The sequence below is a fragment of the Mercenaria mercenaria genome, unplaced genomic scaffold (genome assembly GCF_021730395.1).
Source record: "Mercenaria mercenaria strain notata unplaced genomic scaffold, MADL_Memer_1 contig_3464, whole genome shotgun sequence".
In the NCBI taxonomy this organism is placed as follows: Eukaryota; Metazoa; Mollusca; class Bivalvia; order Venerida; family Veneridae; genus Mercenaria; species Mercenaria mercenaria.
The window spans coordinates 9170-31211 of NW_026461604.1; the positions used below are offsets into that span (position 1 = coordinate 9170).

Below are 22042 nucleotides of genomic sequence, written 5' to 3' on the forward strand. Positions count from 1 at the left end.
GTAGTAAGGTTAAAACAGATAGCATATTTAAACAAAGACACGGAAAAAAGGGAACAAATGACATGGCTTTGTAATAAGGAATTTATATTTGCACAGTTAAAGTAAGGCTATACTAGAGCAAAAGTTATCTTTTAAAGGCACTGATCTCCAGATTTTGGCTACAAACTTGTATCCTCGCGGCTTCATTTGTTGGTGTTGTCAGCTATTCTGAATTTAATTCTGTCGCTTTATGCAAACACTTTCTATGATGCAATGCGTCCTTGAAATGAAGTTACATTTTAGGGGGAGAAAATATCACTTCTCCGCACCTAATCACTTAAAAAGACTCAAAGGGCTCTCCTGATTTGTGGGAATATTTCAAAACAGATACAAATATGGAAGCAGTACGAATGAGTTATTTTTAAAGATATTACACAGAGCCTTCCAGTAAACCCATCAAACATACACAATGCAGCAATTCAGTCTTTATGTTAAATACATTAATTCCAATTATGCTTTGTACAGAAATGTTCTAAAACGGAAAAATACTTACTTTAAGGCATACCACCTTAGCCCCTAACAACATGAATTGTGGCCCCAGATAAATAAGGATAGGTAGCAAACACGTTCATGAGTTTCTGTGAAACAAATAAAATGTGTTACATCTGCCTAAGACCTGTGCAGTCATATTTTAAAATGTTAACACGGGTATCAAAGCGTCAAAGCTGCTCTTTTGCTTCTAGGGATAAAACATAAAATATTTCACTTAAATTCATATCAGGAATTTAATGCAGCAGGTAAATATTTCTACATTGAGTTTCTTATTATTTCAGAAAATTTCAAGAAGACTTAATTTTCCGTGCTATTTATTTTGATAAAATTGATTCACATGAGAAAAAATATATTAAAATATAGTTTATTTCTTTTTGTCTTCTTGTTAGAATTGAATATTGCTTGAAGATTTGAAATAGTGTTGCAATATATGGCTTTATTTAAATGTTATTGCAATTTCCATCAGACACAACTGAATTATATAATTTAAAATTATATCACTTTATTTCGACATTATAATTTTATTATTAAATACAGTATTAAGTCTGATAAAAAGTATCAATAATTAATTAATTTGGAAGTGACTTATGAGTATCATATCTATGTGCAAGACTTTCGACAGAGAATTAATTAATTTTCTTTTATTTTCCTTTGTCTGTTTTATCATTTCAATGCTAGAATTTTAATTTCTCAACTTTCGTTTCTTTTCATTTATTTTATCATTCGAACAACACAACACAAAAATACTTAACATTTTTACTTTAGGAAATTACCTCAGCTTAACAGACATAATATCAGTGTTTGTATATCATACAATGAATGGCACATAAAAGTGTAGGAACATTAGGCCACCTAATTTTAAAACTTTGACGAGGCAACTGACTTGAAAAGATTTAAAATCCTATCAGCCGAGAGTAGACCAAAGCTATATACTTTAAGTGACGAAGAAAGTACAAACAGTCCAAAGCTATAAACTATAGCGGACACTGTTGCGAATAATTCAAGCAAATGGCAACACTGTTATGAGAAGGGCTACTCTGACTTGAATCTTAACAAGTCGAGCAATGTGGCAAGCGTAACAGTAACAAGCAAGCTAGGATTGTCAGAACACCATGGGCAAAACCTAGAAACGTAGTAAAGAAAAAAAACTTGGCAAGCGCAACAGAATCTCAAAAATAAAATTAGATATACAACTAAAATGTTTAATTATATGTAAAGGAAAACGGTCATATATGCCCCTCAACGGGAATGAAGCTGTAACTTTAACATCGGTGTCAAGGAAATAATATAATCGATTGATAATTTAGTACTTTTGACGAACTACATTTAACAGAATTTTTCAGCTGATTAAGTGACAGTTAAATTATTCTTTCGGCTACCATAATTATGCGAACGTATCAAGTAAAAAAAAAACAAAAAAAAACTGAAAATGAAATTTACACTGTGAATTGAGAGATTTAGTAATGCACTGCTGTAATCACTTTAAAAGTCCTGATATGACAATAAAGCTTATAAACTATAGTGCATATTTTCTGACCTGGAGGAGATATTTATAGAACGGCGGGTGGGTGGCTAAAATTTGTATCTTTGTTGAACTTTGTACGTGACAATGAGCTGTGTATCGGTTGAAAGCAAAATGAGAAATTTGCACGTGGTTTTCAGGCTTAAATACAGATGCAAATGCAGATCTATTTTACAGATACTTTTATTGTTTTTGTTAATTACTCCTCTGATAAAAAATGTGAATTGTGAAATAATAACAGAAATTCAAGCATGAGACAGCACTTAAATGTATTTCAAGATGCAGTAAGTATTTTTATTTTATGATAATGAAAACAGTAATGATTAGTAATATTTTGATAATAATTATAATAAAAAAATTGTAATAATTATTTCAATATAAACATGTTCATTGGATGAAAAGGGATGATAATGACATTAATGATAATAGATCTAAACCGTTTTAATCAAATATTTTATATGTATTTGAACTAAATAAACTTTTTTAATGTGCTTACCAGTTACAATATATGTCTAATAAATTAGAAAATAAAAAAGTTTTCAAATTTTATGTAATTTGACATTATTTTCTTTAGCCATTCATTCTTACCCTGTAATATTAAAGAAATTGAGACAAATAAATTTTGCAATTAAAATTGCAATTAACCCTTCTTAAAAACCCATTATATCTTACAACAACCATTTATGAAAACCAAATATTTAAACCTGTTACATGAGTTTCAGTGTTGTTAGTTTTCATGTTACTAAAGTCTTACGAACAATCTGTTCTAAGCTATAAACGATCTATATTCTTGCATGCCAGACAGGTTTTGCCGGTGCAGGAAAAAACTCTTATCTTTATCGCGTGGTGTAAGATGACTCTCGTGCTGTAATTTGTATATAAATAACTAAATTCATATGCTACTAAGTATAATACAAATGTGCTTAAAAGAGAATGATTCAATTTATTATATTTTTCTATCATATGGATATACGGTATACAAGACAAAGAATCTTTCAGTGTAAATAAGTGTGGACGGAAATATCTGGCTCGACACCGTCTTAGCAGTTACCCTGGAGCCAGATATTTCAATCAGCACCTTCAACCAACGAACGATTCTTATATTCTGCAACAAACCTTTTTTTGCAATTAGGAAATAACTCGATTGTTCCCGTAACGATGACTCAACAACTATTAAAACGAGGGAAATATCTATAATAGAAAATAGCTACAAGTATATGCAGGCGACTTTAGCTGATACGTTGTAATAATTGTACCGAAAACGAAGTCTTTGCAATCACTACACTTTAACATGACTTCTTACAATTGAAACTTCACCCCTATCAATTTCAGCTTTCTTATATTTTGGACAAACAGACTGTCCGAAAATTAGAGACCAAAAAATGATCTTTAAATTCAAAGGTAATTAGATACTTTGTTACTGTAATATATGTCTTACATACTTTAAAAAAAAACAATCATATGAATGCAATTTTGTAAAGAAGAATATTTCTTTGTGTTGCAAACTAAATTTAATTCTATTCATCAAGAGTACTGTGATTCAGAAACCTCTAAGATTGCCTTTACAAGTGAGGTAATATTATAGCTGTGTAAAGTACAAACGATTTGTGTAATAGCTTGGTCTCTTTTCAGTCAATGTGCTTCCAATGTGAGTTGTGTTATCACTATAACCAAATTATTCATAAACGAAGGGGTCCGTGCAAAAAAAGGTACCTATATCTTTTTTGGGCCAAAATGGAGTTAGGGAATTTGTGGCATGAAAAGGACATTCCGCACCTGATTAACTCCCCCAGCAGCGTATTCTTCTGTTTAAGAGTGGTAAAATGGTATTTCACGTATAACTTCACAATGAGTTGACATCAAAGAGTTCAGGGCTTCGACGGGAAAAAGGCAATAATGATTCGCAAATTATAATTATAATGCAACAGTGGTCAGGGCCGGATCCAGAAATTTTTGCCTGTGGAGTAGGGGAAGTAGTCACCGCCGAGGGGCATATAGCAAGGTATTGGAGGAGGCGCCATTGTCAATGTTAGGGGATTCAGTGGGGTCTTTCCCTGTTTTTTTTTTTTTTTTTTTTTTTTTTTAAATGCAGGTATGAATGGAATCCTCAGGTGCATATATTGCTGGGTGTATCGGTACTCCCTTCATATAGCGGGGTCATGGGGCTCTCCTATCCCCTGGAAATTCACGAAATACAGGCATGAAATTGTAGCCTTTGGTGTATGTTTAGGTATTTATATTGAGGTATTAGAGAGGTACGTTATTCCCTTCTTGATTGGGGGGTTAGATGGCTCTTCCCCTGGAAAATTTTGAAATACAGGTAGGAAATGGTGGCCTCTGGTGCGTTTCTAGGTCAAAATGTTAAGAAAAAATTCTTTGCCAATAGTAGGGTGCTCATTGATGAGTATAGGATTTCTCAGTCATGGGGAGGGGAGGGGTAGGGCACCGTCCCTCGGCAGGCTGGATTGACTGGGGTCTAACTCTGGACTTGGACCTTTTTGCTTAACTCCTGGATTTGGAACACTTTTGTATAAACATTGTCGACAAAAACAATATTCTTTGTTATAAAAATGATTATGAATAATCTAAAATACACGAAACTTTTTAATATGACTGTTTAAATAGTATGAAATCTATAGCCGCAATTATCTTGGGAAATATCACATTTCACCGAAATTTTACAAACAATGCGTTTTCCCCCACCACTTTTTACTAAATAGAGATAGGTACCGATTGCACGGACCCCTTCAACAGATTAATGTTATCTTATTTGCTGCATTAATTGCCAACTTCTTGTCCTCTATATTTCTGTTTGCAGCCTTCATCTTTTTCCTCTTGGCTGCACCTAGAAATGCTGGTGAGTAGCGTCATTTATCACGTATTGTTGTTTGAATATATATATATATATATATATATATATATATATATATATATATATATATATATATATATATATATATATATATATATATATAATTCGTTATTGTCCTATACGTCTAGATATTTTGTAAAGTTTAAATGCTTTGTAAAATATGAAACATAAGTACTAGTATAACAATGTTGGATTAAAATCAATTTTCTACCTAAGAGAATCTACTTAAAATTTATGCGATTACAGAACCATACTGCATACTGTATGTTTACATAGTTATGTCCTTCCCTTACCAGAGTCGGATTAAATACAAACTTAGTTTAGTTACATGTATGTGTTTGTAATATCCCAACTGTATTTATTAACGCAGTATTCCAATTGTATTTCTCTTAGTTTACTAATATAGTATCTAACTGCATGTGTGATATTTTAATGCATTTATCATTTTAACGACAACTCAAATGTTGTAAACAATAATCAAGTACGTTATATTTCAGCCACCTTGACGTGTTACAACTGCACTGACATTGATAGTTTGGATAGCTGTCAAACAGTTACAAACTGCGAAAGTAAACAGGTATGCAGGTTTAACATGATCATGTTAGTTAACTAGAATAAAGTTTATTCAAGTTTCAGATAGTTACATTCTGCTTTCAAAAGAAAGATATTGTATTAAAATTTTAAACAAAGATCTCAGAACAAAGTGCATGGACCTTCGAGACTCAGCATTATTCATTACTTCATGTGATAGACCATACGTTTAGTAACAATCTTTAGAAGTTTCATTATATCGGTAGTGCAGACAGATTTTTTCAGCGGAACTTTTATCAAAACTATTTTTTCCAAAAGGCGTCCAGTACGATAAATTATAAGCCTTTAGGTTCCAATGTTTCAAACTAGGAAAGCAAAGAAAAAATGCGATCCTATCTTTTTTGTCAGCCTAATTTTCTAACTTTAGCCTTAACCCTCACACTACTAAATTTTTATCGTCAACTTGTCCATTTTCAGTTTGTACAGTACCATTAACTGTTAAAAGGGGTGTTTACCAACAAGATACTGTCTGAATGGCGAACAGTGAAGATCAAGATAAGACTGCACGAATGTGCAGACATATCATGATCTTCACTTGTCGCAAAGTTAGAATCAATCGATTTCAGCATGGAAATGCTTATGCTTTAAACATTCTTGGTTTAATCAAATTACTTATATAAATTGTAGAAAAAAAAAATGATCTGAACGTGCAGAAACAATCTAACCATGACATAGGATATGTAACAAATGATTTCCATTGAATTTTATGTTGCCCCAAAGTTACAGGTGACGGAGCAGTCGATCATTGTCTTTGACGTCGTAGACGGTCGGATAATGTCTTCCACGCATAAACGAGTTTTCAAATGTTCATTATGTTATTAGCAGAACTGTGGATTGTGAAACTGTTACGTACGTTTACTTAGCCTCTTCCTAGTTAGCAGCCTTTTTCGCGATGTTAAGAATTCGCGTAACTGAGTGTTCGTGTTTTAGGACATGATACAGACTAATAGTCACGAGTATTTTTAATTCGTGAACGGCACTATTAGCAAATATTGGCAAAATTGAAACTATCGCGAATAAAGCTCAATCTACATTAGAACAAAATAATGATAAACAATTTTATGAATTGAGATATTTAGATACTGAATGTTTTCTGCGGCGTTAATAGCGAAAGTTCAAAGCCGGGCCAATATTTTGCACGAAGCTATCACTTTTAACTTCAAGTGATTCAAAACAAAAGCAAAACAAAGTCAAAGACAAAGACAAAAATCCAAATGACTAATCAGTTACAACACACACAACACAGTCAAATGATAAAATATAAAACGATATGTAAACTACATATTGCCTGTGAAATAAACGGAATTGCAATCACTTTAAAGTCAAAGATAAAGGCATCAAATACCGGTCATAAATTCGTAGAAAATATAATATAGCAAAATTCAAATAAAAGAGGCTAGAATATGGCTAAAACAAACTTTATTTATCACTCTCAGAACGAGGAAATAAACAATAATTGTTGTGACTTAAGTAGAATGCATGCTTATTATACATATACATATACTATTAGGTTATTTAACTTTGTTCAGTACAATACGGAGATATATTTGGACGATCGCGAGTGCCCAGCTGAGAAAATCATACTGGACTAGCCGCTAGGCAAGTTCAATATGGTTTTCTCAGCTGGGTAGGCATACGATTCCAAATATATCTCGTATTGTACAGTACAATCATGTTAAATTATCTTTTTATTCTATATATATTTTATCTTACTATAATTATAGTTTAAATTAAAAATGTTTCACTGAATATTGTATTCCTGCCTTTTCTAGTTTTTTCCAGCTTTGTATGAGTGCAAAATATATTATACAGAACAATGTTAGACCTTAAATAACCTTTTTATTCTAAATTCATTTCACTTCATACGTAATATATGTAATTGATTGAATGTTGTTTTTTCTGCGTATCATCGTTAAAAAGGTATTGATGCAACCTCCCTACAACAGCCATTTGGCGATTTGGGTGGTAATAATACTTGGCTGAGATATTATATGTCAACAAACATTGTCAACAAGTTTGGTGAAGATCGGATGAAATCTATTCGACTTAAAAGAGCGGACAAGGCTAAATTCCCCGTTTACGAGTAATTCAAGGAATATTATAATCAAAGAGTGTCTGGTACAATTTGGCTGGTTATCGAAATTTGCCGAGATGTAATACACACAAACATTGCCAGCAAGTTTGGTGAAGATCTAACCAAAACTGAATTATAGAGCAGACATGTTTTGGATGCTGACTGTCCGTCCGTTGCCATACATATTCTTCTCCATTTTGTTTCTTAACCGTTAAATAAAAACTGCTGAGGAAGCTATTCAGACAGTTAGGGCTGATACCAATTTCTAGATTTCGTCCGGAACGGCTTCTTTAAGCGAGTTTTCAAATATTCCAACATCCGATGATCCTTTTTCCTGTATTTTTAAGTTTTTGATTATTAACCAACGTTTTAATATCTAAATCAGATAGCATTGTTATCCCTTGAATCGGTTTTGTGTGTTGTAAACAAAAAAACAACAAATTAAATCCAGATTTCAAGACGCATAATCAAACCCTGTACGTAGAGCGCCTACTTCATCCGATTTACACTCGGAACATTTTCACGCGTTTCGGGCTTTATCGTATGTTTAACATAGGACTGTTGAACCGTCCAAATTATTATTATTATTATTATTATACCAGATTTATATAGCGCCCTTTTCATGATAAACACGTTCAAAGGCGCTTTACAGCAAATACAGCAAATACAGAAAATACAAGATTATTTTGTACGCGCGTGCGTCAAGATACAGGAGTTTTGTACGCACGTGCATCCAAATACCGTAATATATTGTACGGTTACTTGTTGCAAATGAACGTTCGCGATTGGATATGTAAAATATGTATAGAATAAATATACATGATTATACATATACATAATTTTATTCTTACAGTCATGCTTTACACGAGCCCGATCAACTGGACAACATTTGACATATACAATGGGATGTATAGAAAATAAGGTATCATACTTGAAATTTCAATCCTTTCTGTTACAGCTGAAACGGAAAACTATAAACATGTCTCGGATATGCAAATTTTGAGGAAGTTTAATTGAACAAACTATCAATTGCTTTGACAGCAATGTTATTCTGATATTTTTACATATGGTACTTCACTTGTACACAAATGTAAATAAATATGCAGCAATAAAAAAATCAGTTTAAGGTAACTGACTCGTAATGAATAACGGTTATTTCCGTGCGATTACGTATTTTCTGTGTAGGACCTCGGCATTCTCCGCAATGTTGCTCATACAAGATACATTAGCAGCCGAAAAATGCCAAAGTGATATCGGGATATTACGTGATGTCACGCAAATTGCTGATTGTCATTATATGTCCATTACGTATTACCTTAAGTAGGAATTACAAGTAACATTATCATGATAAACCTTAAATTATTATTCATATTTTAGAAATGTGGCAGCATACCTAAGTATGATACTATGTCTATCAAAATGAACGACGAAAAATGCTACGAATGCTGTGGAAGTGAAAAGTGTAACAGTCGCTTGTGTAAACACAAAACACGTACGCTGAATTTTCAATATGACAAGAACAATAACTATATTTGTAACAATTGATAATATCTGATTATTGAAGCCGACATAATCCAACAGTTTAATATAATAGGACAACCGAACCAAGCCTCTCTAATTAGTGCACTGTAACGATTATTCCTTCGTATTATGAAAGCTAACAGACGCGTAAATAAAATTGAAGATCGATATAGTTTACTATCTAAAGTTAATTATTTAATTATCAAACTCAGTGTGTTCAAACTTACGTATTGTACATGCACCACATTCTTTCAGGTGTGTGCTCTTAGGTTTAAACTCTGTAATACCTATTTCTGAATAATGCATATTCTTATCAGTTAAAAATTTGTTAGGTTACATTTTGTGCTCGTAATTGACATATGTTTGGCCTAATTATAGCACCACCCTGCGAAAACACTGATGAAAATTGTTCCTATTGGAACCAGAAGTTTGACATATGTGAGGACATTCATGATGCAAAGTTAATCTGCCGAAAATTCTGTGATCTTTGCTCATTAGGTATACCATATTTTCACATGTAAACAGTTGAGGTGCTTATATCATTCAAAGAATTAAAAACCCATTCTAATACGACCCGATTTATTTCCCTGCTACAAAGAGAAGCCTGAAACTGTGCGTAAAAATGCGAAACAAATATCTTTCTTACATCACAGTTATAACGTCATAGCGCAAACTTCGTAACGCGCTGAAAAAGAAAACCGCATTAAAAAGGCAAATTATTTGGTGATTATCTGCATAAAAGTAGATAATAATGATTGATAATCTGATGTATTTCAAGCAGTGATTTCTTTGTTTGTTTAGTTAGGTTTAACGTCTCACCGACACAAGTATTGGTCATATTGCGACTTTTAGCTTTTGACGGTGGAGGAAGACTTCAGGTGCCTCTTTCGCGTATTATTTCATCTCGAACAAGCACCTGAATAGATCCACCGACCTTCCGCAATTCAGCTTGATCGCGTCCTCACATGAAGAATTCAACGCCCCGAGTTAGGCTCGAATCCACATCGGTAAGGGGAAACTGATTTGAATTCAGTGACATTAACCACTTGGCCACATTTTGTTAAGGATAAGCAATTTCATCATTGCAATAACTACAGAAAACTTGTTTCCAAGACTTGACTTCCAATACACCTATGCTTTATTTAATTTGGATATCATATCAAAGTTGCCTTCAACAAAACTGTTGCTTATTAAAATGTAGTGTTGTTTGTATTCATTTTACAACAAGTTGATGGAAACTGGGCTTCTTGGTCTTCCTGGTCGTCGTGTGATGTGACATGTGGTCATGGAATACATACACGAATAAGAACATGTACCAACCCAGCACCAGCGTACCGGGGTCTGGATTGTAAGGGAAACAGTACTGATACAAAATCCTGTGTCAGGCCTTTATGCCCAGGTGCGTATCTGCAAGCGTTGCAACATTCTCTAAAATAAAATATTTGCTGTAGTTTTGTAAAGAAAAGTCATTTCTTGTACTATCTTACTTCGAAAACTGTGATAGCCACATTACAGGAATTCCATTATAAAAGGGGTTAATGTTTTCTTTTATTTCTTGTTCCATTTTTTACTTCAAAAGTAAAGAAAAGATATACTATAGAGGTCACCCTTTTACCAAACGAGGAATTTAGATGAAATGTTGCATAGAAGATTTTGTAGATATTTAGCTCATTTATGTAGGCTTAAAAACACTGTTATAATAATTTCTAGACAATTTGGTTTTATGTTTTGATTGTGTTAAAATAACCAAAGAATAACATAATTAGTATCTTCTAGAGCAATACGATTAATATTCTGCATTCGCAGCACTACATAATAGAATCAATAGATGTTAATCAGTGTATAAGTGTTAACCTTTCTTTAAATACGACATGCAACGGAAAATTTTCTTACAATATTTTAGTGCATGGCGGTTGGACTGAATGGTCAAGTTGGGGAACATGCCCAGTTACATGCGGTATTGGGATACAGAAAAGACACCGCACATGTACTAATCCATCACCACTAAGGTACGGCGATCACTGTTTTGGGGATGCAATAGACGTCAAATTATGTATGCAAGGCTCATGCGAAGGTAGGCACTTGTCATTGTACATAAATTTAAAATGTACATCGTTTACTTTTATAAATTTAAACTTTTTCTTCTAAGTATCAAATCGTCATTCCACGTTACAAACATAAGGTATGATTTAAAGAAACCTATGGTTTCTCTTATTTAAATTTATTATTTGTTCAGTTTATTCTTCAAAAGACCGGATATTTCCTCGAATTTGAATACACTATACATTTTCCTTATATGCTCTCTCTGTTAATATACGCTTACGCTATGATAATGTCAAGTAAACGTGCGGTGACGTTAATGCCTTTGTTCAGTCTAAATAATTGAAAAAATGCATATTAAGCACAAAATAATGGAAATGTAAAATGATAAGTACGAAAGCGTTTAATACGTTATTTTAATCATGTAATAGAAATTCTAGTCCCTTATACTTGCAGCGAATGACGGGGAATGGACCAACTGGGCTAACTGGGAAAGTTGCAGTGCATCTTGCAACGGGGGTGTGCGTAAACGCTCAAGGTCGTGTACAAATCCTAGTCCCGCTCCATTTGGGAAATACTGTGACGGCGATCCATTCCAGGTGGAAATGTGTAATAAGCAATCATGTGAGTATCTTAACGTATTGGACCCGTAATTATGTGTGGCAATTTCCGTTCGTTTGTTTACGTATTCCTCGTATGCGATTTCGGCATTCTCCGGTTGTTCCCAAAAATAGTTTTTTGTTATGGCCGAAAGTTGCCGAAATCGGATATGGAGAAAACGTTTTTCGCACATATCACAGCAGGCGAATTATTTTCTTTTATGTGATAATCAAGAATGACCGATAGCCTATTTTTTCATTCTGTTTCATTCATTTTATATTCAGTCTGAGGTAAAATATACATAAAGAAATATAACTTCAAGTAATTTACAATTCTAACATTTTTCTATACATGTTTAATATTTGTGTTTTGTTTAAGGTAAGACCTCAAATACAAACGTCGCATTCAACGCATACTTCGTTACAGACACGTCGGTAGCAGTTGGTCAGACTTTGGTCTTTTCGAAAGTACTCGTGAACCAAGGAGAATCTTACAACTACTCCTCGGGAATATTTGTAGCTCCAAGAAATGGGACGTACATATTCAATGCCAAGATGTGTGTTGCAGGAAAGGCAAGTAGTCACTATGATATCATGGTTGACGGTGTATCTTATGCATCTGCGTACGGGTATGACTACTACTCGGGAGAGTGTCCTTTTACACAAGCTGTTGCAGAGCTGGAAACAAATCAACAGGTTTTTGTTAAATGGGGTGTCTGGGCGAACACCCTAATGCAGTATTCTCCCTACTACATAAACAGATTTTCTGGGTATTTGCTTCATGAGTAAGCAAACTTACTTTTCAGAGAAACTATTCGCTTCAAAAATATTGCAAGTTCATAATAACAGTCAAATAGACTTTTCACGTATACAAATGAACTTCAAAACGCAATTCTACAAGTGATTTATCGCGCCAAGACAAGTGCCTTTGCACAAAAATATTGTTAATACATTGCCTTATGCTTTGGGATCATAGTATATATTAGATGTTTCTGAATAAGTGATATTATAGTCATGATATTGAACAAAGGCAATACGAGCTTTTAATGTATTAACACATTAATTCTTTTATAAAAGTTGTATTCAGTTTGATAAGATGCAGCATTTTCTTCTTTTCCTTTGACAGGCTGCTGTTACTGTGAATCATTCAAATTTTAGTGAAAGCAAATATATTTTCATACTGCTGTAGAAGACATACAAAGATGTACATAGATGATTGATTGTAAAAGGGTCAACCTTTTTTGGACTTGCATGATAGCGGGAAACATTTTTTAACTTCAATGTGCTTTGCACCTTTCTTTTAGTTTGGGTTTACATGTATTATGTTCAATTTTGAACCTGATCTAATAGCAAATCATACACTTGTTTCACCAGAAAGCTAGGAAATCTGAAATATAGGAAGAAGACAGCTTCTCAATAGGTTTAAATACTGATTATGCAATATAACAAGCACATTTTAGCGCTATAAAGAAGTTTCCTTCAAATTTTAATTAAAAAGATGCGATAGACCTAACTTTTGTTAATATATAGTATTAGCAGCTGTTTTTGTAATTTATAACGCCGAGCAATGTTTGTAATTTATTTGCTTTATGTTTTACCGTTTATCTTTTTATACTCAATATTGGCTCAAAAGTTTATCTTTCATTTTACTTCGGCACCATGCAAGCTGCCTTAACTGGATTTATTGCCATGATTTAAAGTTTGCACCACATATTTACATTTAGTTTATCCGCATCATATTGTAGAGTATGCACAATTATGTTGTTATATCGGTCTATACCTATATCTGACTTTTTTTAATAGAATGAATATCATTTTACATAAATTAAGTTCAGTTATAAAATGTATGCATGCGAACATTTTCAGTGAGAGTAGTTTCGGTGTCTTTGTAATGACAAATATACATTTTCATAATATCATTATGTTAGCAATATGTTTTATTATTTTTCTTACCTACCAGTTTGGCAGAATATCTGGACAAGAAAAAAAATTCTGAGTTAAGTCAAAAGTTAAGAAATCCATTTTTATCAACCCAATTTAAGTGTCATCTAGAATACTAACATATTGATTATGAAAATGTATCTATTGTTTTCTGTTTGACTAGAAGAAAAAGTGCAAAAAATTGTTTTATCTGATGATATGATTGTTATATTACTGTAACCTTTGAAAAACGTGGTCGTATACTTGCTTTTTTGCTAGACTAATTTAAAAACTTGGACCTGACACTGCGTTTGATATTGGGCGTCTATGGGAAATCACAATATTTCCATATTTTTTGCGAACATAATTTTTTCTACAATGTATATTTTAAAGAAACCCCTGACAGTCATCGATAAACAAAGTATACAGGTCAATTTGTGTGGTTTTGAAATATTTGTCAATGATTAAAGAAATTTGCATTTAAAATATTATTTTGAATTACTTAACACATCAGGTACTGTAATATCGTATTTTATCTTTGGAAAAAAGTACCTTCGCCGTTTTAATGAAATTACTCACGGATTGCCATTATTTCATAAAACGATTTTAATTTCCATTATGGATTATCACCCTTAAACACGTCTTATCAATGTGTCAAGGTCAAGTTCACGGTGATCTTTTGCTTTAAGTTGATGTATCAAGGTCAAGATAACACTTTATTTTTAAACTGAATTGTAACATGAAGAATTTTTCTGCATATGACTTTTAAATTTTATGTTGATTGCCTCTTGTTAGTAGAACAGTCATAGAACAGTCAAATAATTGTTTGGGTTATTACGTTCAATGAGTGAATTTAATCAAACTCAGATTCCTTCTCTGATATATCATTTGTGAGGGGCATATATGTTTTAAAGTATCATAATTCATCGTTTTCCAATGTCTTAGAGTTGTCAGACATATGTTTTCGTTTTGATCTAGAAATAAACACTTAGATCATTATATTAGCAGCTTGTTTATTAATAATAGACAATTTGTATGGAAAGAAGTGTTGCTAATAAGTGATATTTCATGTGTCAATGAGACTGTCCCTCTAAAAGAGTCTAAAGAAAATCATTTATATTCAAAACTTCATCTTGTAAATTTGTTTTAAGAATGTTTGTTTATTTAGAAACACATTGTACAGGTTTTGTTCCTGATTGTTTGCATTTAACATATTGTATGGAAATAAATATTTTAAAACGTACAACACATTATTTACTTCATATTGATCTGCCCGCCTCCACCCCACCCGATCCCCATAACTATTTCTAAATGAGCATTATTATGACAGATGAACGGCAATTATTATATTCAACTTCCTTCAGAGAAACAGAGAAATGGTTAATCAAATGGGTGTATTTTCTCAATTAGATATAAAAGAGAGGACACGTCTGATTCCGAAATTGCATGCATTTTAATCAAACATAATCCAGAACCAAAAGGCGTATGCTCAATATCTCGAAATATTATCGAACGGTTACAGGACTACACCAATCACTTAGGCAATGGAGTACCTTGCATAACACAGATTAGTGCTGTCTTCCTAACCAAGTTGCTATGTGTCTCACGCTGTCCTTTTAACCAAGTTGTTATATGTCTTTACTTGTAGCGAAGGATGAACTAGCGTCTTGACTGACAACCTTTATATAAAAAGGCTTCTTTGGTTGTGTTTTTCGTAACTAGGGGCACTGTAAAAATCTGACATGAATATGAATGTGTTGATTTGCAGAGAAAATGATGTGCCTGTCGTTTCTTGAATACCGTGAAAACTTTAATGAATTTCTATAATATCAATAAGCGTATCATTTCTACATATAGGATTTTCAACTGAATATATAACAATGCATTTTAAGTTTTGTTTATTATCAACTGTTCACCATGTAAGTGTTAAATGTCCAGAGGCCTAGATTAAGGACAAATACTATAAAGCTATAAAGCACACTGATATACCTTAAAAGATGATAAGTAATCGCAATTTGTAAAATTAATGATGTTTAGAAATGCGGCAACATTCCCGTGTATTCAGAAAAAAAGTTAAAAGACATGAAGTGAAAACCACATTGATTTGTGATACGAATGTTGCAGCAAAGAGAAAAAACAAGGGGCTGTGTATTCATTTGCATCGTGCATATTTCGTCCGTTATTTATTGGGCTCGTTACAGATTCAACAATCCTTTACATAATTCGATCGATTTTTTTTCCATTCATTTATTTGTTACACATTCACAAATATTAGACACGATTAAATTGCAGTAGAAAAAATGTTAGTGGCTTCTTCTCTATGTTATAATTTTAGCGGATTTTTTAAACAAAATAATGTATTTACTTCCTGAATGTTGAATTATTTTTTTAATTTTATTTTATTTTATTTTTTGATATTTACATTGGTCTTGAAAATTTAAAAGATGCTTTATCATATAGAATAAGCAATATTCTACTTATCAACTGGAAAATGTATTTCTATTTAAGGTTGCTGTCTCATATATTTGAAATGATTTATGCCGCATTTCGGTGCAACTTATTGTTTCAAACAGGGGAATTGCAAACGTTTAATTTAATTTTAATATCATAGTTTCTTCGCACAAAAAGTTTAATATCTAAATATTGCAACATCGAAATGCAATGATGATGTCACAGGCACATAAGCACGCCTGAATAAAATGGTTGGATTTTGCAGGGCATTCACAAGCGAAACTAGTACATGATAACTTTTGTAAGCTTTTCTCAGTTGGTAAAAAATATGAAGAAGTGTGAATCATATGTTATGTTAAAAGAACAAACTAAATTTTGCCGAAAAGTTCAATATTGCATACTTTATATAGGGTAAAGCATGCAAGAATGTTACAAGTATGCTATAAATGAAGCATAAAAGCGTTATTCAATAAAATTTGTTTCATAATTATTCTGATCACTTATGTATATACGTATGCCATCAATATTTTTTACATTGTCCGTTGTTGAGCTAAACTCATTTATAAAAATATATATACAACACAAAAGAAAAAGTGATTTTTTTCATTTGATCATTAACGTTTTCCACACAGCCCTTTTACTTATCACTGCATAAAATACACTAAGACCTAGATGTATGATATTCGTACAAACTATTAATACACATATTTTAATATATGACAACGGTTTCACACAGATATGACAGACTATCAAGGAATATGAAATAAGACGATGAACTGTTTAAAGCCGGTTAATTGTATCTAACATTTTGTTTTTAATCTTTAAACGAATTATTTATTGTCATATGAGAAAAGAAACCTTATTATTTAGTTGGTGGAATTTTGTCAGACTTGGCACATTGGTTGATGTGTAGTGACCTTCTGTAATGGAACGCATTCAAGAATGAGAACCTAAGTGACCCATCGCCTGCTAACAGAGGAATGGAATGTGTAGGAAAAAGTTCAAAGAGAAAATCTTGTAACATGCAGCTGTTTCCTTGTATGTTAATTTGTATAAATCTAATATAATACATAATAAATGTATGCCAATATTCCGCATTTTTAATCTTAGTGTTGTAATTAGGGAAGACACATTATATAGCATAGCACATCTTCGAAACATAGCACTGCGATAGACGTTTTTAACGTTTTTCTATCAATGTTTGAAAAGGATTTTAAAAATGTTTCATTTGAATTAATTCTTAAGACAACAATGTAAATATGTTTTCAAAAGCGATACATGAATCATTGAAATTTTGTTTCCTGAATTTTAAATTTTAGTTAATGGAGGCTGGATGGAATAGTCAGGTTGGTGCACGTGCTCAGACACGTGTGGAACTGAAATGCAGAAACAAATTCGTTTCCATCTACGCATGGGGACCATAGTTTCGGGTGTTCAACAAAGTATAACCTTTGTTTACAAAGCCTCATGTAATGGAAATTTTATTATTTGACTTACAATTCATCTCGAAAGACAACGGTTTTGACACAATGAGTAGCTTTTTAAAGGGTCTAAATTTAAGTGTAATTGAGTTAAGATACAATTGATGAACATAATATCATGTTATATTTCTAATTTACAATGTCCCCGTATCAATATAAGCTAAACATCTTTTCTGGAGGCAAAATGCTTGAGTATCTAACTTCTCCTGAAAAATCGCCATTGCTGCCTTAACCGATATAATAACTCTGTTGACCAGGGAATTTTTATATAATTATCTGAGAATGAATTTAGATTACTATGAAATAACCTCACAACACTGCAATACCGGAGTGCTGCATTTCCATAAGCTTGCTTTTTTCACATGTGCCTGTCAGATTAGGGTATAAATTGAAAAAAATATTATCATCACTTCTATATTTACAGAGACAAATAACTAACGCATTATGATAAGACGTTATGTTATATTGTTTGTAAATAATAACAACCTGTAATTTAAACGGTATCATTTATATACCGCTGCATGTGAAGTATATTACAAATGTATATAGATATTGCTTACCTAAGCATTCCCTGAAATGATATTCGGATAAGTTTTTCATGAAATAAATAAATGGTTAAATTCACACTTTTTAAACGTTAATGAAAGAGGCTTTCATTTATTCAATGTAATGTTAAATTCAAGTTTTAGTTCTCTAACCTTACCCGTACTATAAATAGTTATCATTAAATAAGAAAAGTGGAGTTGCATTTAAAGGTGTTTTTTGACCCTGGCATACCTAGATCAGGTTAGCAGAATCATAGAAATCGCTTAACTGTGTCATAAATCTCGGAAATGATCTACTTGACATACTTAAGTGAGCATACAAAATGTAATAGTTTGTATTGTCTACTACCATTTAAAAGTTTTCAATATTTCATTTATTCTTCAATTAGTTTTCATCCCTTATATACACATAAATGACCATGAAAACGAACATTTTTCACTTATATGCATAGTAACATACATGCTTAAACTCATACACAAACACTGGTCAAGCGGAGTGTGTCACGGTTGATATATATTTTTTATCACTTTATGATTTTAGTTATATATATATTATTTTAACGTTAAACGCTTATTGAAATGTAATTTCTCTTTTCTATCATACTGGCATTTTTATCAAATATACTATCTTACTGCATTACTACTTGATAGTGTTATGGAGCTCTATCATGTCTGTAAAACTGATGTCATTGCTGCTACATAAAATGATCAAATAAACATGTATCATTCACAAAAGTATGTACATGAACGTTGACGAACGCATTTGTTTTGTAACCGTTTGACATTACAAGTAACCGTCTCATGCAACCCTAAAATGTGTTTGATTTCAAAATGTTTTTTTTCGTTTTTTTTTTTAGGAAAAATCAAAATCAAAAAATCAAATATTGAAAAAGGTACTTTACCTATGAAAGTAAGGGAAACATAATAGGAAGATATCTAATTTAGTTTAAGGCTCTATTGCACTTTCTGTTTTGTGTCAAGCCAGTCATTTATTGTAAGTGTCAATTTAACAATTTTCGAGATAAAGTAGTATCAACACGACTGTATGATGACAGTGCTGATGTAAAAGCTACCCAATATACACATCTACATTATGAGCAGACACTGCAACATAATCACTAATATTTTCAATTCAATAATATCTAAAACTGATTATAAAAGAATATTGTGTTCAAGTAGTTGTTTTCTTTCTTTGCTAACCATGCATTGACAATATCTAAGTAAAATGAAATATGAATTAAATGGTCTCAAATATGCATGGGCGACATACCAGGCCGACTTTGTTTAATGAATGCTATTTGATATCTACCTGATATTCACCCAGAAGTGTTCGAGGCAGCACCCAATACAAAGTTGTAACTAGTCAAAAGGAGTAAAAGGCTTTGAACTGACAAAATTTTGGGTAAATTTAAAAAAGCCATAGCCCATTTCACTACGGCTTTGAACGAGATTCCACGGAAATCAACGATTATGATCCGAACACATAATCGTCTGACCAATCAAATGCTGGAGGATACATGTAAAAAATACAGTCGTAATATGCTATAAATAGTAACATAAATCTAAACAATTTGGGTACGAAACTTGTAAACAACGGCGCGTAATTCTGTTTTCAAAACATGAACGTCATCTTAAAACTTTTTATTCTATTGTTTACCATTCAGTACGTTTAACCAGAGAGAAGTGACGTGAAAATACAAGGACAGAATTCCAGCAGGAAAAAAATCACAACTAGATTTCTACATTTTCTTTGTCTCGGAACTTGACCTATATACGCTACTGTAACAATATACATGTATATACTTAATCGTACGTGTCCAATCGTGTACAGCTCGAAAGAAACTTCCCTGATAGAGCGAAAATCTGAATGCGTATGAAGGAAATACGTAATAATAGTAGAAATATTGAATTTTCTAAAAGTCTGTGGCATTTTTTCCAGTAGAACAAGCGTCTTTTAATTCAATAGAAGGACGCTCATCTGCTGCTGAAGCACTCGCCATTACAAAACAGTCATGTACAATTAAGAACAAGTATTTCATTGGTCAAGGCGATCAGCTGATAAGTCTCCACGTGATATGACTTTACGAAAATTTCCGATAGATTCCGAAGTTCCTGTGAAATGGGCTATTACATCTTAAAAGTTACACAGATGAAATTCTAGGGCAATAACATTTTTGTATTAGTGTTGTCGACAACCATATCGTGGGTACAAACTGACATGGACATCTTCTGATACTATACTAACCAGAGTATCTAAGCCCTGATTAACAGGCATACATTATTACATGCATGATACATGTGTAGCATGTAAACTCTACTGAAATGTTTGCAAATTAACTACGAAACGAAAAGAGATCGGAACTCGACGACTATAAATGCTTTTTATATGCAGCGTATGATAGCTATAATGATAATTTTCGATTTTTATTACCGGGTTAATACAACGGTAAAAAGCTCTAGATTGAGGAGGAAAACTAGATAAGCAGAAAGGCCCTTAATGCTATATGGCATATTTCAAATTACATGAAAGACTGTTGTACCAATGTCATACACTGCCGACTGCAAACGTGAAAACATGAAATCGTCTATTCAAAGCATTTGTAACAGCCTTTTTCTGCGGTTTTTTTTAAATAATAAAATCTAAGACTTTCTGTATGGTCTCATGATAAGACAATTGCTTTCACTTTATGTTTTTTGTTTAAAATGCGATTTATTTCCTTAAAACAAAATGACTGTTACAGTAATAAAATAAAAGATAAAAAGTAAGAGTAAATTTCTCGAAAGCACAGAGCATCCCAAAATGTTCAAGGATAAATGTTATCCTACTTCTCCTCAATCTGAGTCATTATCAACATCAATAATCAAAATGACCTTTTGCGAAATAATCTTCATTATTTAAGGAAAAAAGAAGCAGCTTAAACAGAGTTTTAGGACTTCAAAAACAAAACTGATGCGGTACGACCATATGATTTTTTTTCATGAATTAAAGTCAAAGGAAAACTGATATTCAGTGCAGCTCTGCACTTGCGCAATACTGGAATTACCGTTCACTGCTGCGTGATTTAAAAACAAATCCGTACTATGTAAATGGGACGTGTTTTATTTGTTGTTTACTTACACTCCTTTAATATGATAAAACTTCCATTAATTGTCACCTCTTTTCCCTTACTAATTTATAAACTAGTCACGTTTAATATCTTAAATACAAATACTAACATACAATGCATACATTAATCAAAACTTTCCGGACATTTTTAAACTTATTTCGTCTACGCGAATCATTTGATATAGTTATAGTTTATAGACATTTGTAATAAATTGACATTACTTTGAAGGAGTTGTTGTATTTGCCTGTATAATTTTGTTAAGTCCCTAAGCAGGGGATATTGATAACGCTCTTACAGTTTCTTGTTTAATTCATATATGCCTGTTTATTATCAAGATTAAGAAAAACTTGTGCTAAAGAAATCCTGTGAATATTGAACATTTAATTTTACCAACATCCGTCATTCGGACTACTTGTTTGCCATGTCTATACCATGTCATTTTTTAAGATCTCATATCTAACTTCATTGTACGAGGAAGTCATATTGGATTGTACACACTGCTGTACGCCAATTCGGAATGTAATAAACTCTAAGCACGTTATCAAGGTTAACGATTTCATTTATAATTTTATCATTTTGTAATATTTTCATTTTCACATTTATGTATCTTATTAAAGTGTTATCAGCAACAACAAAAATTCCTTAATTTAGTTTAAAACTACTTGCACACAGGCAAAGCACACAGGCAAGTAAACTTTTTAAACATGTTCATGTCCGTCTAGTTTACCATATATACCATGCATTGAAATAGAGAAAAGTGGAAACTTCACAGGTCGTCCGACACGACA

General features: G+C 32.4%; 1 protein-coding gene across 1 annotated transcript in view; it reads left to right on the top strand.

The window, feature by feature from the left end:
* Positions 1 to 686: 686 nt before the first annotated feature.
* Positions 687 to 22042, top strand: part of LOC123537770 (uncharacterized) — a 38870-nt gene continuing 17514 nt past the window's right edge. The window contains exons 1-11 of the mRNA XM_053534208.1: positions 687 to 776; positions 3386 to 3454; positions 4872 to 4910; positions 5423 to 5502; positions 8444 to 8512; positions 8968 to 9082; positions 9490 to 9609; positions 10340 to 10510; positions 11015 to 11185; positions 11608 to 11775; positions 12130 to 12537. Of these exons, the coding sequence (XP_053390183.1) occupies positions 3436 to 3454; positions 4872 to 4910; positions 5423 to 5502; positions 8444 to 8512; positions 8968 to 9082; positions 9490 to 9609; positions 10340 to 10510; positions 11015 to 11185; positions 11608 to 11775; positions 12130 to 12537 (1360 nt within the window). The 5' untranslated portion in view covers positions 687 to 776; positions 3386 to 3435. The remainder of the gene's footprint in view (positions 777 to 3385; positions 3455 to 4871; positions 4911 to 5422; positions 5503 to 8443; positions 8513 to 8967; positions 9083 to 9489; positions 9610 to 10339; positions 10511 to 11014; positions 11186 to 11607; positions 11776 to 12129; positions 12538 to 22042) is intronic.